The 19,296-nt window shown below is 46.1% G+C and overlaps 2 protein-coding genes across 3 annotated transcripts; both read left to right on the forward strand.

Annotated features, from left to right (window-relative positions):
* Window positions 1–1,212: 1,212 nt before the first annotated feature.
* On the forward strand, window positions 1,213–7,213 carry LOC127764596 (uncharacterized). Of its 2 annotated transcripts, XR_008015924.1 has the most exons (5): window positions 1,213–1,985; window positions 4,356–4,631; window positions 4,735–4,872; window positions 5,340–6,979; window positions 7,069–7,213. XR_008015924.1 is itself a non-coding variant. In XM_052289491.1 (4 exons), exons 1-4 carry the CDS (start codon window positions 1,638–1,640, stop codon window positions 6,906–6,908), a joined length of 2,331 nt encoding a protein of 776 aa, XP_052145451.1. In that variant the 5' UTR covers window positions 1,213–1,637; the 3' UTR covers window positions 6,909–7,213. The 2 variants fall into 2 exon arrangements, 1 of the variants encoding a protein (XP_052145451.1); XM_052289491.1 differs by having other exon boundaries at window positions 5,340–7,213.
* A 3,437-nt stretch (window positions 7,214–10,650) lies between these two features.
* On the forward strand, window positions 10,651–11,630 carry LOC127764784 (histone H3.3-like). The gene is made up of 4 exons (XM_052289698.1): window positions 10,651–10,728; window positions 10,850–10,929; window positions 11,161–11,251; window positions 11,348–11,630. The coding sequence occupies exons 1-4, from the start codon at window positions 10,651–10,653 to the stop codon at window positions 11,516–11,518; spliced, it is 420 nt and encodes a 139-aa protein (XP_052145658.1). The 3' UTR covers window positions 11,519–11,630.
* Window positions 11,631–19,296: the final 7,666 nt, after the last annotated feature.

Below are 19,296 nucleotides of genomic sequence, written 5' to 3' on the forward strand. Positions count from 1 at the left end.
ATATATAACAAGTAAATCTAATGTAGAACATATGCACCTTTATTTGATTAATACATAAGGTATTCATGGTTATATCCGAGCTAGTTATGTCCTCATCAATGTTTATCTTTTTTTTTATTTCATTCAAAACGGATTGTATCCATTAGTTGAAAATTTTGAAAGATTTCTCTCTTGAAAGATCAATAAGTAGTCCCTTAAGTATTAGCTTAAAATAATTTAAAAGTAGTTAATATTATTTTTGAAAGCAACTTTTCTATTTTATTTTAAAAAATCATTTAGCATTTTGAGAAGCATGTACAAAGAAAACGAGGGACTATAAGTTTGAAACTCTCACTCCGAATGGCACATGTTCTGAAAGAAACACTGGTAAAAGCTTTGCTGAATTGATTTTAACAGGGGATGGTACATTTGGTGGGAAAGAAGACAAGTAGTGAATGGTGAAAGGATTCAGATGGCTGCTAGATCTATTGTTGCTCTAACACTAAATTATAAGATGGCGAAGAAAAAGTCGGATGCAAAACCATGGGAAGGATAGCATAAACCTCCTGAAGGAATTCTCGTAAACATAGATGCTTCCTTTGACATCGTCTCGAGTACAGGAGGAACCAGAGCTGTCAACGAGATTCACAAGGGAATTTTTTAGCTAGTTCTTGTAGGTACTTGTCTCATGTTGCTGATGCAGCAATGGCAGAAGCCTACGTCCTCAGGGATGGACTCATCCTCGCCCAGCAGATTGGTTGTCAAGATAGTACCTCCATCACAAAATGTTTGACGCCGTTGATTTTTTTAAAAATGTTTGCCGTTGATTTTTTTAAAAATGTTTGACCGTTCGTCTTATTTAAAAAATTTAAGTAATTGTTAATTCTTTTTCTATCATTTGATTTATTGTTAAATATACTTTTATGTATACAAATAGTTTTACACATATCACAAAAGTTTTTTTTGAATAAAACGAACGGTCAAACATATTTAAAAAAGTCAACGGTGTCAAACATTTAGGAAATGAGGGAGTACTATTTACTCAATCAGATTGTTTGCAGGTGGTGGAGACGATGCAAGATGGAGGTTTTTAAGCAACTACGGCAGCGGCAATTTTATATGAATGCCAGATTTTGATATATGATTTTGTTAGTCTCTGTTGAGCATTGTAATAGGGAAGCAAATTGTGTGGCACATGTTGTAGGCTTGTAGCTAATTATACTTTTAAGTTTAAGAATTCTTGTAATTGGATTGATGAGACTCCAATTTTCTAGCTGAACGTTATAGTGAACGATGTAATTATGTTTGCAGATTAATAAAGCGCGCCAAATTGCTTAAAAAAACACTAGTAAAAGCTTCTAGACCTGAACGGGGCTTGTTTTTAAAAATAATATTCAAGAAATAAAAAACAAAAACAATTTGACTCAGATATTTACTTCAGAAAATCACGCGTTTGCACTTTTATACCAGTGCGACTAGTTTCAAACTTCGAATTCCACCTACTCCCCAAAGTCTCGCCAGTCGCCTCGCCACCCGAACGTTAGCAGCCACGCAGCACCAGCGGCCTCCTCGCTCTCCTCGCCGACCACACCGCAAACACCTGGCGAGCGCCACCACCTAGACGCCGCTGCCGCCGCCGCCTCCCACACTTGGCGGCCATGTCGCGCCGCAGGGCGGCCGCTGTGGCGGCGGCGGCGCGGGAGGAGGAGGAGGCGTCGCCCGCTCAGCGTCTCGTGGAGGCTGCCCTACGGGGGGACGTGGCGACCGTGGAGGCGTGCCTGGCGGCCGCCGCCGCCGCTGCCGCAGCGGATGACGACACGGACGATGGCGTGCCCGCGGCGAGCCGCGTCGGGGTGGCGCGCCTGCGGGTGAGGTGCGCTGAGGTGGCCCTCCGCGAGGAGGCGGCCGGGGAGGTGATCGTGGAGTCCCGCGAGCTCAAGACCGACGTCTCGCCGCTCTTCGCCGCCGCGCACGCCGGTCATGCCGAAGTTGTTCGCACCCTCCTGGTAAGGATCGTAACCAAATTTTCGTCAACAGATTGGTCATTTCTCTCACTTTCCAAGATTTGAATCCCCTCACATTCAATCTCCAAGGGTTTAATCATCTGACCAAATATTTTTAGAGCGAAATAATTTGTGCGCATTGTCTGTCATGACAAAATTTTCAAATTTGTTCAGTAGGTACGTTCGGAGGGAATTCTGAATAAATTGGAAGTAATGATTAGTAAAAAAACATTCTGGATGACTTGTACCCTTTCATAGTAATCCAAAATAAATTCGCACAAATTATGAATGAGTGTTTTCTGATCTAAATTATTAAGAATAAACTAAAACCATTCAAACGAATGGCTGTTGCTGATCCCCTTCTTTTCCTGTTAAAATTATTACTGTAGTGGAGAGATTTATCAGTCTATTCTAATGGTGGTTTATAGAATATTAGCAGGTTTGCCAATGCATATCACTGAATTGAGTTAGGATTAGGGACATGGGTAATCTTGTTACACCTTTTGGTATGGTGTGATGGCAACTGCTCTCCCTTCTGGAATGGGATGGATAATCTTCTTCGGTTGTTTTCAAGACAAGAATGTGATGGCTTCGGTTCCACTTTGAAGCTTCTATATCACTTATTAATTTGACTAGCATGTACTCCTTGGCTAAAACTCTGCAGTGCCTAATGAAAAATGTTTTTCTCATCACAAGCTATGTTGTTTTATGAGTTTTTTCATGTTGGTGGTGTTCCGATGCTCAAATCTTTCCTAGTGCCCCCACTATACAAGTGCCTGAAGTGGACTTCAAACCTTTGATGTGATACAAAACAGATGGGATTCCTTGGACCTGTTCTGTGAAGCCCCTTACAAAGTTAGGTAGATTAGTAGTTGCATTCAACAGTGTCCTTGAGAAGATGGCAGATCTTGCTATTGACTTACCACAGGTCCAATGCCCACAAGAGATACATCACAACTCACCTTGAGCACATTCTCGAAATTTGGAAATTGGGAAGCTAAGCAATTTCTCAGTAGTATATTTTCCAAGCTTTGCTATATATAAATTATCAGATTTTACTGTTGTTAACTCTAAGCTGATTTTACTGAGAAAGTGGGCCCAATTTTTAGAGGGAAATATTTTTTGTTATCCATGTGCTTTAATATTATAGATGATAATGTTCTTAAAAAGGTAGTAAGCGGAGTCCCGTGTGGTCACCTCACCTCGTAGAGCTCATTGGGAAGGTAGCCATGTAAGCGGTTTTAAGGCTTTCTTATTTGGCATATGAAGTATAATAGTAGATATATTTTTTACACGTATATTGAACATGCATGTATATTTTATACGCTAATACAGGAACCGCACAATAAGATATGTATCAGGTGCACGGTTCCGTTTGATATAGTTGATGGATGATGGCTAAACCTGAGTTTATGACAATTATTCCAGGGCACAAATGAATGAATTGAATATTAAAATGTTCATCTAAAAAAAAGTTTTCTAAGAAATGCTGGTAAAGAAAAACTTTCAAGAAAACGTACCATTAATTAAGAACTTGGGAAAACCTTCACATGATAAGCCAAAAAAAGGGACCTAAGTTTGCAATGAGATTTTATACTAGAGCGAGATAGCTAGCATACTATAGGAATGTCAAACCTGGCAATTTTAAGCGGCCTTCTAATAGAGATAAATAGCTGGAATATTTCTAACTACAGTAGCTTTAATTTTAAGGCTGATTATTAGAGTGGAGGTGGTGGAAAGGTGGCTGGTGTATCAAGTTGTAAAAAAGTATACTGCTCGGTATTTGAGGTACAGAAATAGCTAGGTTCAGTGTAGAGGTTTAACGAGGTCGCACAGAGGACATAATGCTGATATTGTCTCGTACTCTCGTTGTCTTGATTTAGGTTCATCAGTCCATAAATGGCATCGTTAGAAGCCACATGCACCATTAGATTCTTTCATATAATACAGATATTCGATTGTTTCCTGCATATATATTGGAGCCGTATTAGTATCTAGATATATGTGACATAGACATGCCTAAAGACAGGTTTATCAGGTTAACAGACCTAGCCAGTCAGTCAGTTCTAAACAGTTATGAGAAGTGTCATGATGAAAATATTGCATAGTGCTAACTAGAGTTGGTTTGTTCAAACTATCTGATAACATTACAATTGCTTTCTCACGAAAATTATGACGAAAAACTGATCGAATGATGTATAGGCCGGCACGAGTGAGCCATAAGGAGATAAGATCTAGAAGACGAAAAGAAGACGCTTGTGCTTAACAGGACAGCCGGGAATTATTCAGTATCTTAGTAAATATATTGTATTATGAATTATGTATACTCTAAAATTGTGTTCATGGAGTAATTGACTTGATATTTGAATACAGGTTGCTGGAGCTGATGTTAATCAAAAGTTATTTCTAGGCTATGCAACAACAGCTGCCGCACGTGAAGGAAACATCCATATTCTAGAGATGCTTCTGCAGGCTGGAGTCACTCGGGAAGCTTGTGAAGATTCCCTATCAGAGGCTGCTCTTTTTGCTGAGGCTGAAGCCGTTCGGCTATTAGTCTGTTCAGAGATGATACAGCCTGAAGCTGCAGCACATGCTTTGGTGACTGCTTCTTCAAGAGGCTTTGATGATGTTGTGGTCATACTACTGCAGGTCTGATCAAATGATATCAGTTATATACAGCCAGTTACAAAGATAACATTTTCTTGTGTATATATATATGTGTGTGTTTACTGGTTCACTTTCATTTTGTCAGAATGGGGTTGACGTTAATTCCATGGCTAGGGTCCTCTTGAGGTCTGTTAAGCCTGCACTACATGCTAATGTGAATTGCACTCCACTGGTGGCAGCAGTAATGAGCCGGCAAATTTCAACTGTGAAACTCTTGATTGAGGTATCTGCAATAACTGAATATCTTTTAAGCGTTCTTATTAGTCTAGGTACAGAGATGGATGTAGTACTCTGTTCACAATGCTTAGTTGTGCATTGCCATTCCTACTTAACTCACTGTTTTTATTTGAAGAAAAACTCATTATCTAATAATACCCATTTTTTTTTATTTGCAACAATTCCAACCATTTCTGTAGATTCAAGGCAGCCATATATATGACAAGTGGGGATGCATTATGTCTGGATGATTTTTGTTTCTCCGACTACTTTCCCCGTTAAGTTTATGTTCTGTATGCCAAGCAATCCAAATTTGTTTCCACTCCACTCCAGTATGCTAAACGCACTGGCCGTCCCTTTTTCAGTAAACGAAATTTTAGGCAGTCTAATTTTCCACATTATTTAGGAGTACTATGCTAATTTAGAATGTTTCCACATTCTTAGAATGATACTTGTATCAAAATTTGTGTGCAGGAAGGCTCTTACTTGGACTGTCTTGTGCAAGTTGGTTCTTGGTGTTGGGACTCTGCAACGGGTGAAGAACTTCGTGTTGGTGCATGCCTTGGGGAAAAATACAACGCCATTTGGTGTGCAGTAGAGTACTACGAATGCAGTGGTGAAATCCTCAAATTGCTGCTCGATAAAGCACCATGGTTGCTGGAAACCCCACGCAAGGGTCGAAATCTTCTTTGCCATGCCATACTCTGTCAGAACCCGAATGCAGTAAGCGTGCTTCTAAATGCTGGTGCCAATCCCAGATTTCCCATAATGATGACAAACGGCACACACGTCTCCTACCCAATACATTTTGCTGCAAGGTTGGGTCATGCGCCCGTACTGAAACAACTCATGTTGGATGGGGCTAATATCAATGCGCAGACTTCTACTGGGGACACTCCTCTGATGGTCTCTGCGAGGTGTGGACACTCCGATTGCTTTCTTGAACTGATCAAATCAGGGGCAGACCTTGGGATAGTGAACAATGCAGGTGACACAGCAATAATGCTTGCTAAGAAAAGCTCATTTAGCTCAACCATCATCGACATTCTTTCCAGAGCATTGAGTTGCGGAGGCTGCATCACTTCATCGGATATCACCGTCTTCTCTCCGCTGCACTTCTTCGCTGCAAGTGACAGTGCAGAAGCTCTTCTAATGACGCTACACTACTCAGCTGCAGATCTGAACAGGCCTGATGGTTCAGGGCTCACTCCTGTTATGGTTGCTGCAGAGTCAGGCCATGCTGACATTTTCAGGCTTCTAGTGATGGCGGGGGCAGATATCGCTGCCACGAGTGCCGAAGGGAAATCCGCGATGTCGATCATCCGAAGCAGAGCTCCTGAAACCAGAGATCGGTTCGAACAGATCTTACTCCAGGCTTCGCTCGCGGATGCGATCGCAGGCCAGCAGCCATCTTTCAGACCCCTGCACTACGCGGCCCGGATCGGCGACACCTCCTCCCTGACGCAGCTCCTGAAGATGGGCCACGATCCCAACGCGATGGACGAGGATGGCTACACGCCGCTGATGCACGCGGCCGCCGCAGGCAAGCTGGAGGCGTGCAGGGCGCTGGTGTCGCGCGGCGGCGCCGCCGACGCGGGGAGCGAGACGGCGCTGTCGGTGGCGAGGAGGAGCGGCAGGTCGAACAAGGCGACGGAGGAGTGGCTGCTGGACCACGTGGCGCGCGCCCACGTGCTCGCCGGGGAGGAGCTGACGAAGCACACGCGCGGGGGCCGGGGTCCGCCGCACCGCAAGGCGGTGCGGATGATGCGGTCCGGCGTGCTGACGTGGGGGGCGACCCGCCGGAGGAACGTGGCCTGCAGGGAGGCCCGGGCGGGGCCCAGCGCGGCGTTCAGGAGGAGGAACAGGAGGATCATCAGGACGGGCAGCGAGGAGCAGCTGATCCTAATGGTGGAGACGGTGACCGGGAGGGAGATCCACTTCGAGGCCACCTCCGCGTCCAGCGTCGAGCTATGGGTCAGAGGCATCAATCTCATCGTGCAAGACTGCGCGTGGTCAAGGCCGGATGAAGCTGAGCAAGCATAGTCATATCACTCGTATCCAGAATGGAGGAGACTGCCCACTGTCTGCAAGACGCCTTGCAATTATTTCATATTGTAAGTATGCATTTTGCTCTCTAAGTTAATATGTTTACTATCTTGTTTAGCGCTTGTAAATTAACTATTTATTGGCTGTTTGTACAAAGGACGTATTTATAATGCCCCCCTTGGCGTGTTTGAGTCCAGAGGTTCAGGTTTGAGGTGGGGAGCCTTGAAATGAGAATGGCTTCTTTTTTTTTTACATGTAATGACCTTAAATTATATTTGTGAATGTATATACACGTTATTTTTTCTGCTCCTGTGTTATTTTGTAGTCTTCATTCCGGTGCTCGTGTGCTATCATGATATAATATGAGAGATTTAAATTTACATATTATATCATTCATCTTATATACACCGTATCTTATACGTATACGTATAGTTCACCCATTCATTAAATAAATCCAACATCCCAAAATCACCAAATCCAACAATTCAGCCATGTTTTTTATCGGCCTCCCCTCCTCACTCCCATATCTTCTCTAGCAGTAACCATTGCACCAACCCAGAAACCACGTCACCCCACCCTCCACCATGCCGCCATCATGCCTCCTCACAAATTTGTCTCCACCTTGCCGCCCGCCGCTCTCTACTATGCCGCCATCGCTGCTCCTCACAGACTACCACCCCCACCTCTCCACTATGACGCCATCACAGGGTCACCCAGGTAGAAAATCACGCATGTGCTCATCACTCAGTTTCGATCTACAATACGCAAATCAATCTCCTACACCTTTTCCTTCACACGTCCTCTTTTGCCAACCACCAACCTCGCTACATGACGCCGTGGCCCCATCACGTCAGCCCACTCACCCTTGCAGATCGGCTCCCCACTCCTTCCTCATCGCACAAGCCTCCCGCCTGTCTCCTCCTTCTCACTCTTAGGTGCCATCGCAAACCGTCTTGTCTCTACGGCATCCCGCATCGTCTTTAGTTTATACTAACATTATTTTCTGATGTCAAATCCTAATTTTTTTTTATTAATTATTACCTCCATCCCAGAATAATTACATTTCAAGAAGATTAGAGATAAATTAGCAACATACACAAATTATGAGCTTATTTTATGACCACATTGCATATGTGAAAGTGCTTTAACATACTAACATTATTTTCTGAATCCTAATATTTTTTATTAACTGCCTCCATCCCAGAACAGTTACATTTCTAGAACATTAGAGGCGGATTAGCAGCATACACAAATTATCAGAATATAACCTTATTTTATGACCACACTGCATGCATACATATGAGGTGCGAGTTTGATTAGAAGGAAGGCTATTTGATAGGGATGAAAAGATGGGAGACTAGAAGACACTATATCTTCATCTAATTAGTTTGTTAGGTCTCACACCTCATTAGAAATACGATGAATATTCATTAGTACATAAATAGCTAAAAGTGTCGGGTTTTTTCAACCGATACACATTAGTCGGCACCTCTGAGGTTCCATGAACAAAGAAAAAACGACTCAATGCATCGGCCCAATTCGAGCCGATCTATCGAGCAGCTCCACTTCATCTCGACAAGATCAAAGAATACATACAAGATTAAAGCACACATCAACACATAAACATCAACAACATCAATGAACATTAAAAAGATTAACATGGTGAGGGCGCAGCCGCCGTCGCCGAGGTGCACCGTCTCCCCTCCCGCTGGAGCTAGCGGAGGGGAGAGTGCGGGCGCCGCCGCCGCCATCACTGGAGACCACTGTGGCCTCCCCTCCTGTTGGATCTAATAGAGGGGAGGGCACAACCACTGCCGCTGCCATCACCGTGGTCCGCCGCTTCCCCTCCCACCGAATCTGGTGGAGGGGAGGGCACGGCTGCCGCCACCGTCATCACCAGAGGCCGCCGTCGCCTCCCATCCCGCTACCTCCCCTCAAGCTGGATCTGGCGAAGGGGAGGGTGAGGCCGCCACCGCTGGCACCTCCTTGGGCCGCCGCCGTGACAGAGAAAAGCGAGAGAAGTGAGAGAGAGAGACAAGAGAGAGATAAAGACGTGTGGAATGGATAAGGTCGATGCTTAGCTCACCAGTTCAGCTCAGTTGGGTGTAGGTGTCGGTTTTTTTAAAAAAACCAACTCCTATAATTTATGAGTGTTGTTTGTTTGTAATTAACTGACACCTATATTAAAGGTGTCGGTTTTTTAAAAACCAGCACCTATGGTTTGTTTAAATGTGCCGGTTTTATGTGTTTTTAGTCCGCGGAGGAGGAAAAGGCATTACAGGTGGTTTTAGCTGTTCCGGCACCTATAGTACCGATTGTAGGGTATAAAATAGCACAATTGTTCTGTATGAATGTATGCAATATCTTAATTAGTCTCTCTCGATAGCCTACGATAAAAAAAATGGAAAACAACTTTTTTGAAGATGGGGATCCCATAATTCCTCGACAAGCTACGTACCCAGCCAATAGGAGGGCTACACAGGGATCCTTGTGCTACTAGCGACAGCCAATAGGAGGGCAGTATGTATCACCACTGATCCGTGCCACCACCTAATCGAACCCTCTTAGCCGTCCGATCAAACCGACGGCAATCAAACGACCCCACGTTAAAGGCTCATGAGTAATTAAGTCGGTTCACAAGATGGTAAACCCTCCCTCCTGACTGCCTATAAATTGCCCTCTTTCTCCGTCCGGATCACCAAGAAACAGATCAGTAGTCGGCCATCCCTGAAAGAGCAAAGCGGTTACTGCCCTCGAATTGTTAGAGGTACGAGTTATCATCCATTCTTCCGCACACGTTAGCTTCCCAAGATCTCTATAAAGTTTCTCTTGGTGTTTTATATTCTTAGTTCTCAATTCAAATATTATAACAAAATTAGCTTTATTTTGACTTATTGATTATTCAAGCATAGTTGCTTCGTCAATAGCTCTTTGATGTGATGCAAAGTTTCATGCATCTTTTAATTGTACTAATTTGTAGTCCCTCTATCCAAAATAACTCTACTAATAAAAAAATAGTATAAAAATGGTGGATAGGTAACTAGACGAAACGATAGAGGTTCATTTAATTGGCCACAAATAATGAAGACTAAAAATAAACTTATTTTGAAATAGATGGAGTAAATACTTTTGTAGGATTCGCCTTTATCTTTTCTCGAAAGGTAATGTGTCCATTCTAATTTTGTGAACGAGTGGCTAATTCCTCCGTATAAAAATATGTGACAATATTGAGTTTACTCGGTTAAACTTCTTAAACTTCAACAATCTAGCTCTCAAATTACTTAGTTTAAAACATAACTAAAAATCATATGGGTAGATTTTTATATTTTTTGTTTTACTTTTATATTATTATTATTATTATTATTATTATTATTATTATTATTTTTTGATTCAAAAATAGTGGTTAAAGTTGCACGCTAAGTACCAAAAAAAGTTATTTAAATATATAGGGGTAGTATTATTGCGAACATTGCAAGGTCTTGGGATAAGGTTTATAAATTCAGATCTCTCTCGCCATTCTAACTTCACTACTATAAAATCTCTCATATGTATCGATTCATAAAAACCGATTCATTTAAAACCGACATCTATAAATCTCTTTTCCCCTCCGTGCGATGAAAAAAAAGCTTGCTCTCCTTATAAGAGTCTTGAAAGCCGATGTATTACTATTGTATATAGCCAACGTGTGAATAATGTTCTTGTCTATATATGTGTATGCGTGCGCATGGTTTGCTGCAGGATGGCTCGTACTAAGCAGATTGTTCGCAAGTCCACGGGAGGAAAGGCGCCTAGAAAGCAACTCGTCGCTGCTATACATGTACAATATATCCTTCACCTCCACAATACATTATTTAATAGTTTACCGTACATAATTTTTTTTTGCTTCGCTTGCCAACACGTGCGTTGATGTATATATATTACAATCGATCAACATGCAGGCCGCCGCTCGTAAGTCTGCTCCGTGCATTGGAGGAGTTAAGAAGCCACACCGATACCGTCCTGGGACCGTAGCCCTTAGGTATGTAACCTTAGGTATATACATATTCACAATTTTTTTCGTCTAATTTCACGCTGGTTGTTCCTTTATTTCAATAATAGAATTCAATCCAGCATCTCCGCGTTTTCTTTCTGTTGTATCGATCGAACTCTGATGAAGCAAATTGTTTGAGGAAAATTTCAGAGCAATGTTTTCCATACCATCACATGCTTAACCCTCATGAAGACTGAAGTAATTTTGCTCCAACTGCAGGGAGATCCGAAAGTATCAGAAGAACACAGAGCTGCTGATAAGGAAGCTGCTGTTCCAGAGGCTCGTCAGGGAGATCTCACAGCTCTTCAAGGTAACCAAACGTTTAAATTATGTCGATCGATTCATTCTATTCTAAGGATGCTTGTATGTACGTTAATTGATTTTTGCGATGTTTTGGTGGGTGCAGCACGACATGAGGTTCCAGAGCCACGCGGTGCTGGCACTGCAGGAGGCGGCGGAGGCGTACCTGGTGGGTCTGTTCGAGGACACCAACCTCTGCGCCATCCACTCCAAGCGCGTCACCGTCATGTCCAAGGACGTTCAGCTTGCCAGGAGGATTCGTGGCGAGAGGCTCTAATTCCACCCAACCTCACACTGCATGGGCCTCTGATTCACATACTGCTGCTATTCGACAACATATATGATACTAGCTTATATCAGTTACGCTAGTTGTTACGCCGCGAACCTAATTGTCGGCCATTAATTTGTTTAGTTTCCGTTCAATATTATAAATACTACTCGTATGCCAAGTTAATTAAGCTACTGGTGTGCAAGTTCTACTTGATGGTATATTCCACAAACTTTAATTTGAAGGCAATTTTGTTGGGACCCCAACTTAATTCCCTCTCCCTCTGCTAGACCAGAATAGGATCATGCTACACAGAATACAAAAATAACACACCACTGTTGGTACTTGATACGCTCACAAATAAATCAGCAAGCGCACGGATTCCATTGTAGCATTTCACCTCAGAGTATTCCAAATGTACTGAATCATGGGGATTCCATTGTAGCACCTTACCTTCCTCAGAGTATTCCAAATGTACTGAATCATGGGGATTCCATTGTAGCACCTTACCTTAGAGTATTCTAAGAGATAAGAGTATTAATTCACAGGGAACATGTGTATAGCGTAAGAATAGTACTTTATCTAAGTACAACAACTAATGGTAGGTTTAGGCCATAGATGATTCCTATGGGTTAATTTACTAAACTATCGATGGCTTCGGGCACCGACTCCCCCGGTCTACCAAGCAGAGTCCGGACTACGGCTCTATAATGTACTTGAACATTGAAGGATATGACTATCACCTCCTGCTGTCTACTTCACTTTCCGTGGAGTACACAACAAATGAAGATAACCGCTAACCTAGATAGCATGTCTAAGTTATTGATTACTACTCTACTATATTGTGCAGGAACTTCCTTCTTTATCAAGAGTCCTAGTACTAAAGCACTCAATAATAATACTAAGCGAGGAACCCGCAAAGATAGGAATATATGTCACTTAAGCAAATAAATTAAATACCATATAAACGTCTCGAATACTTACTTCATTCAAAGAAGCATCCGCCGAGGTACAAGCGAGAGAAGAAAGCCGATAACTTCAGTGCTTCTCCGAAACTCCAGTGGAAGAATGTTGACAAACCCAACATTTGGGACACTCCTTCCGGAGCTCCCCCTCACTCTCTACCTAATTCCACATACTAAAGTGATGCCTAGAATATAAAAATGAGTTGTACTCCACTTTGTTATGCATTTCGAAAGTGAGTGAGCTTATCCTATTATAGCTTCCAATTATTGTTGGAATGTCGGTTGTGGAGGTCGGTTCACCCACAACCGCCATCACCAACTAATGGGCAGCTGCCATGTGCAAGGAAGCAGCCGGGGCCGCCAAGGCTGGTTCGGCCGAACCACCTCCACCACCTTCGGCCACTAACTTTTCCTAGTGGATTATAGGTTGGCCCCTATGACGGTTGGCAGTGGATTGGCTCAAATTCAGTCGATTTAGAATGACATGTGGGCCATCGGATGTAACATAACCAAAAGTGTGTTTCTTAGGTAATTTCCGAAAAGTTTACCACCTAAACCGGAATAAGGTTTCAAGTGGCTTAAGCGCCCATGGTAAATGGGTAAAATTTTACCAACTAAAATTTTAGGGCCTGTTCACTTTGATGCCAAAAAAACCTTACCAAATTTTGGCAATTTTGGCAACTTGCCAAAATTTTGTTAGGATTTCTTATATAGTTACCAAAATTTGGCTGCAAACTAAATGTAGCCACTTTTTTTTTGTTAACTTTACCAAAATTTGGTAAGGTTGAAAATGGCATCAAAGTGAACATGCCCTTAAAACCTTTCCATTGCAGTTCTAGAATAAAATAAAACATAGAGTGTGCTTGCATTTTTTGCATGATTGTTTTGGTGTGATTTGAGTTCTTTGTGTGTTTTTGGATTTTAAATGCACTTCATAATAGGTCTCGTGTGCATTACTTAAAACTAGAAGCAAATCTATTGTTTCAATATAGTTGGTACACACTAACAATTATTAGAAGCTAAACCTCAACATGCAAGCATACCACATGATCACCCACTAGCAATTACTATTCTAACCCATTTAAATTCCATGCAAGCATGCTACATCTTCACTCACTAACAATTACACATCATTTACAATATTATATTATAGAGATCGACAAGTATGCATCTAATCATCTTCCATACATTATTTTCTCAACATTTCAACTTTCATCATTTCGACAATATTTAACGTATACTCATCCATGAATACTGCAGCAAAGTGCGGAGTATCACATAGTAATTAAAGTAAATGACCCTACGTCTAATATGGAAAATCATTTCCTAAAATTATTATGACTTAAAATTACAACATGACATATGTTAGAATCCATCATCTAAATTGGCAATTCACCTGAATACATCTCATGAATACAAATTTATATAATTACATTTACTCATACATAATTCATATTTCACCTTAACCTTTGTTTATTATGACACAAAATATGCATACATGCAACTTATGAAAACATGAACAAGAAAGATAGAAATCAAGCATAACAACAACATCTAAGGTCATACATAAGCTAGTTATAATTTTATTTAGCATTTAGTTGCATCTTAACAATAAAACATATATGTAATGTCAAGCCTATATAAAATCTTAAAAGTAAGTGGTGCAAGATAAAATCATGTAAAAATTCATACAAATGCTACTCAACCTCTGCAACTCACTGGTATTTTTTTTTCATAATTTTATCTCTACATTTAGAACCTCAATTAACTTGGTCAAAGCAGTAAAAAACTAAAAATATAATTTATTCAGAACCTTAATAGAAGAAATGTGAGGGGCATGATGTGGAGAAAATATGGTTTCTTGAAGTTGAGGAAATGATGCCACTGTCTTGATGACAGCCATGAAGTCTTCTAACTTTGCGGCGGCGGTTTCTGTTTCTCGCGGAACGGGAGATGGAGAAACATGCGTTACAGAGCTGGGGGGCACACTAGTACAAAAACAATTTTTCTGTGCGAGCAAAACCTACTTTCGTGTGTGGAAGCCTGGCCCACCTGTGCCAAAAGGTCTACGAAAATCTGATTTTTCTGTGCGGGTGGTGTACCCGCACACGAAAATTGGATTTTCGCGTGCGGATGCTTATGTCGCCCGGAAGGAAAACTAAAAATCCGAAAAAAATATAAAAAATCAAAAAAAAATCAAAACCATGGGAATCCGATGGCGGAGGCGCGAATCTGGTCAGCGCGCGTGCGCGCTGGGCTGGTGGCGCCGCTCCCGTCCGCCTCTTCCTCATCATCGGCGGGGACGGCGCAGATTCGGCTATTGTGGGGCCGAGGACCCCGCTCCCGGCCACCTCCTCCTCGGCATCGTCGTCGCCGCGGATCCGCACCTCCCGTTGTCGCCGGCAGAACTGTTGTCATCGTCGCCCTGCCCGAGGCCCGCCGTTGTAGTCCCCGCGGTCGCCGGCGATAGCTCCACCCTCCCTGTGGTCGCCGGCTACGGATCCAGCCGCCCGAGGCCCCGCGACGGCGGATCTAACACTGTTTTCGGCGCTACCGTTGATGGGAGACCACTGCTGCCAACCTAGCCATCGTCATCATCTTCACCCTGCCCGAGGCCGGCCGTCATCGTCCTTGCAGTTGCCTGCGATGGATCCGCCCTCCCTGTGGTGGCCGGCGATGGATCCGCTCTACAAACGGTTGCCGGTGACGGATCCAGCCGCTAGAGGTCGAGCCTCTTGCGGATCCCCACCTTCGGATCCGGCGGCCGCCACGAGCACCTCTCCACCGCCTTCGCAGCCGCACCCGTCGTTGGGTCCGACACCCGCCACCGCGCCTCTCCATCTCCTGAGCCGTCGCCGTCGGTCGCCGTTGGAAAGTGGGAGAGGTAGAGGTAAGTTAGTGGTGAGGGATGTCATGTGGGGCCGCACCTATACAAGGAAGGGCCACAAGATCAGGGGCGCTGAAGGCGCGCCGTCGACGCCGTATACGCGATCACGCGCGGCTGAGCAGGATTAGCGCATGGATTTGAAAATAGAAGGATCAATCAGATCCTTAGTAATAGGAATAATTAGTTACAATGATTTGATTAGCGCCAAGAATTAAGGCCCGAGAGCCTACTTAAGTTTTGTATTCAGAATTTGGAAGAAATGGAGTTGATCACAAACTTTCTATTCTTCCTCTTTGCCTCTGTCTATCAGTGCTGAGGGGGAAAACCTCGCCCAACATCACGGCGCGTCTCTATGAACTCCATAGCCGAGGGCCAGCTACCCTATCACAACTTGGTATCACGATCCAGGCCATCCTTGCCGCGCCGCGCTACACCACCTCCGCAGCCACCACGCTCCAGTTCCGCTCCAACGACGCCGCAGCGATTGACCACCATGGGAGACACAGCTATCCAAGCATCATTGGAAGCCCTCACCGCCACCATCAAGTCGCTGCAAGCCTCCGTCGAGGCAAACTCACAGGCCATTCAACTCCTCAACAATCAGCGCACCGGGTCTACAAGCGGCAGGACAAGCTCGGGCGAACACACCCAGACCGCCGAGGTTTCAGAAGCTCGACTTTCCGCGGTACGACGGCAAGACTGATCCACTCGCCTTCATCAACCGATGCGAGTCCTACTTCTACCAGCAACACGTCATGGAGGAGGAGAAGGTATGGATGGCTTCGTACAACCTCGAGGATGGTGCGCAAATGTGGTTCATACAAGTCCAGCGAGAGGAAGGCACACCGTCTTGGCGTCGCTTCACCGAGCTACTTCATCTGCGCTATGGACCGCCGCTCTATTCCAACCCCCTGGGCGAACTTGCAGCCTGCAAGCGTACAGGGTCCGTGGTGGAGTACCAGGACCGTTTCGAGGCGCTGCTGCCACGCGCCGGCCGCCTCACGGAAGCACAGAAAGTGCAGCTCTTCACCGCTGGACTACAACCTCCGCTCAGCCTCGACGTCGAGATTCACAATCCCAACTCGCTCGCCCACGCCATGAGTTTGGCCCGCAAGCTGGAGCTGCGAGCGCAATGCGCCACACCACCAGTCCGACAACAACGAGATCTGCTCCCACCGCCGGCACCACGTCTCGCCTTGCCTGCGCCAAACGCTCAGCCGCCGACGGCCATCGTGGAAGGCCGTCCTGTCAAGCGCCTGTCACAGACCAAGATGGAGGAGCGTCATCGACTCGGTCTCTGCTACAACTACAACGAAAATTTTGGCCGCGGCCACAACAAGGTATGCTAGCGCCTATTTTTGCTGGAAACTGCAGACGACACCGACGACGAGTCTCAAGACGACGACGACAGCGAGCCGCACATCTCCCTCCACGCCATCGCCGGGATCCGCCTCAGCGCCACCATGCAGCTGCACATCAAGATCAGCGACACGACCCTATTGGCGCTACTCGACTCGGGCTCCACCAACAATTTCATCTACGAGGACGCAGCCGCACGCACGGCCATGACGCTACACCGGCGCGCTCGCATGAAGGTGACCGTCGCGAATGGGGAGCGAGTTCCCTGCCTCGGCGTACTCCGGCAAGCAGCGTCGTCATCAATGGGGACACCTTCACGGCCGACCTATTCGTCTTACCGCTGGCCGGCTATGACGTCGTCCTCGGCACCAACTGGCTCGCGTCTCTAGGGCCGATTCTCTGGGATTTCGCCTCCCGGACTATGTCGTTTTGGCGCAGCGACCGTCAAGTTCGCTGGCAGGGCGTGGCAGGACAGGAGACGACATCACTCCACACCACCACAGCCGGCGACAACCTGCTTGACGCACTGCTCTTCGCGTTCGCTGATGTTTTCTCCGAGCCTCAAGGCCTTCCTCCACCACGGAGCCGCGACCACAGCATCGTCCTCTCCCCGGGTGCCCAGCCGGTGGCTATTCGGCCTTACAGGTACCCGGCCACACACAAGGATGAGCTCGAACGACAGTGCAAGGTCATGATGGAGCAAGGGATCATTCGTCGGAGCTCTTTGGCGTTTTCTTCACCGGTCCTACTCGTCAAGACAGCCGACGCGACGTGGCGTTTCTGCGTCGACTACCGCCCTCAATGCCATCACCGTTAAGGACGCTTTTCCTATCCCGGTCGTCAACGAACTACTGGACAAACTTCATGGCACCAAGTTCTTCACCAAACTCGATCTCCGTTCAGGGTACCACCAGGTCCAGATGAATCCAGCAGATGTCGCCAAGACGGCGTTCCGCACACACGACGGACTGTACGAGTTCCTGGTGATGCCGTTCGGACTTTGCAATGCGCCGGCCACATTCCAAGCATTGATGAACGACGTCCTGCGGCCGTTTCTTCGTCGGTTCGTCCTTGTCTTCTTCGACAACATTCTCATATATAGTGTCACGTGGGCAGACCATCTCCGACATCTCCGGGCCGTCCTCGACACTCTCCAAAAACATCGGCTATTCGTCAAGTGTTCCAAGTGCGCGTTTGGGGTCTCCTCCATCTCCTACCTAGGCCATATCATCACCGAGTCCTGCGTCGCCATGGATCCCGCCAAGGTACAGGCCGTCCGTGACTGGCCCCAACCACGGTCTGTTCAAGCTGTGCGCGGCTTCCTCGGCTTGACGGGCTACTACCGCAAGTTCGTCCGCGACTACGGCACCATAGCTGCACCACTAACAGCACTGCTCAAGAAAGAGGGGTTCCTGTGGAACGACGACGTGACCACGGCATTCCAGGCGCTCAAGACGGCTGTCACGTCGGCGTCGGTCCTGGTTTTGCCCGACTTCACCAAGCCATTCGTCGTCGAATGCGACGCATCGTCCCACGGGTTCGGCACCGTACTCATCCAAGACAAGCACCCGGTTGCCTATTTCAGCAGGCCGGTCGCACCTCGACACCGATCTCTCGCGGCATACGAATGTGAACTGATCGGCCTCGTCCATGCCATTAGGCATTGGCAGCCATATCTATGGGGACGCCGTTTCTTGGTACGCACGGACCACTACAGTTTGAAGTTTCTCCTCGACCAGCATCTCGCAAAAATCCCACAACACCACTGGGTCGGCAAGCTCCTTGGGTTTGACTTCACTGTGGAATACAAGCCGGGTGCCTTGAACACGGTGGCCGACGCCCTCTCACGCCGCGGCACCGACGACGGCATGATCCTCGCCATCTCTGCGCCATGGTTCGACTACGTCGAGCGACTCCGGCAAGCACAGGATACCGATCCTGCCATCAGGGCCTTGCGGGATGAGATCCAAGCCGGCACACGCGCGGCGCCTTGGTCACTGATAGACGGCATGGTGGCATTCGACACACGTCTATACATCCCACCGTCCTCCCCACTGCTCCTAGAGTTGCTGACTGCCATCCACGACGACGGCCATGAGGGGGTGCAGCGCACCATCCATCGCATCCGGCGCGACTTCCACATCCCCAACGTCCGCTGAATGGTACAGGACTACATCAAGGCATGCGCCACGTGCCAGAGGTACAAGTCAGAACATCATCACTCGGCCGGACTGCTCATGGCCCTACCGGTACCGACGGCTGTCTGGGCCAACATCGGCCTCGATTTTGTGGAGGCACTGCCGCGCGTAGGATGGAAATCCGTCATCCTCACAGTCGTCGACCGCTTCAGCAAGTACTGCCACTTCATCCCCCTGGCGCATCCATACACTGCTGAGTCGGTTGCCCAAGCCTTCTTCACCGACATTGTGCGTCTGCATGGCATACCGCAGTCCATGGTCTCCGATCGTGACCCAGTGTTCACTTCCTTGTTCTGGCGAGAACTGATGAGACTCATGGGCACCAAGCTACACATGACGACAGCATTCCACCCGCAATCCGACGGCTAGACAGAGGCG

This window comes from Oryza glaberrima, chromosome 2 (assembly GCF_000147395.1).
Source record: "Oryza glaberrima chromosome 2, OglaRS2, whole genome shotgun sequence".
NCBI classification, from domain to species: Eukaryota; Viridiplantae; Streptophyta; class Magnoliopsida; order Poales; family Poaceae; genus Oryza; species Oryza glaberrima.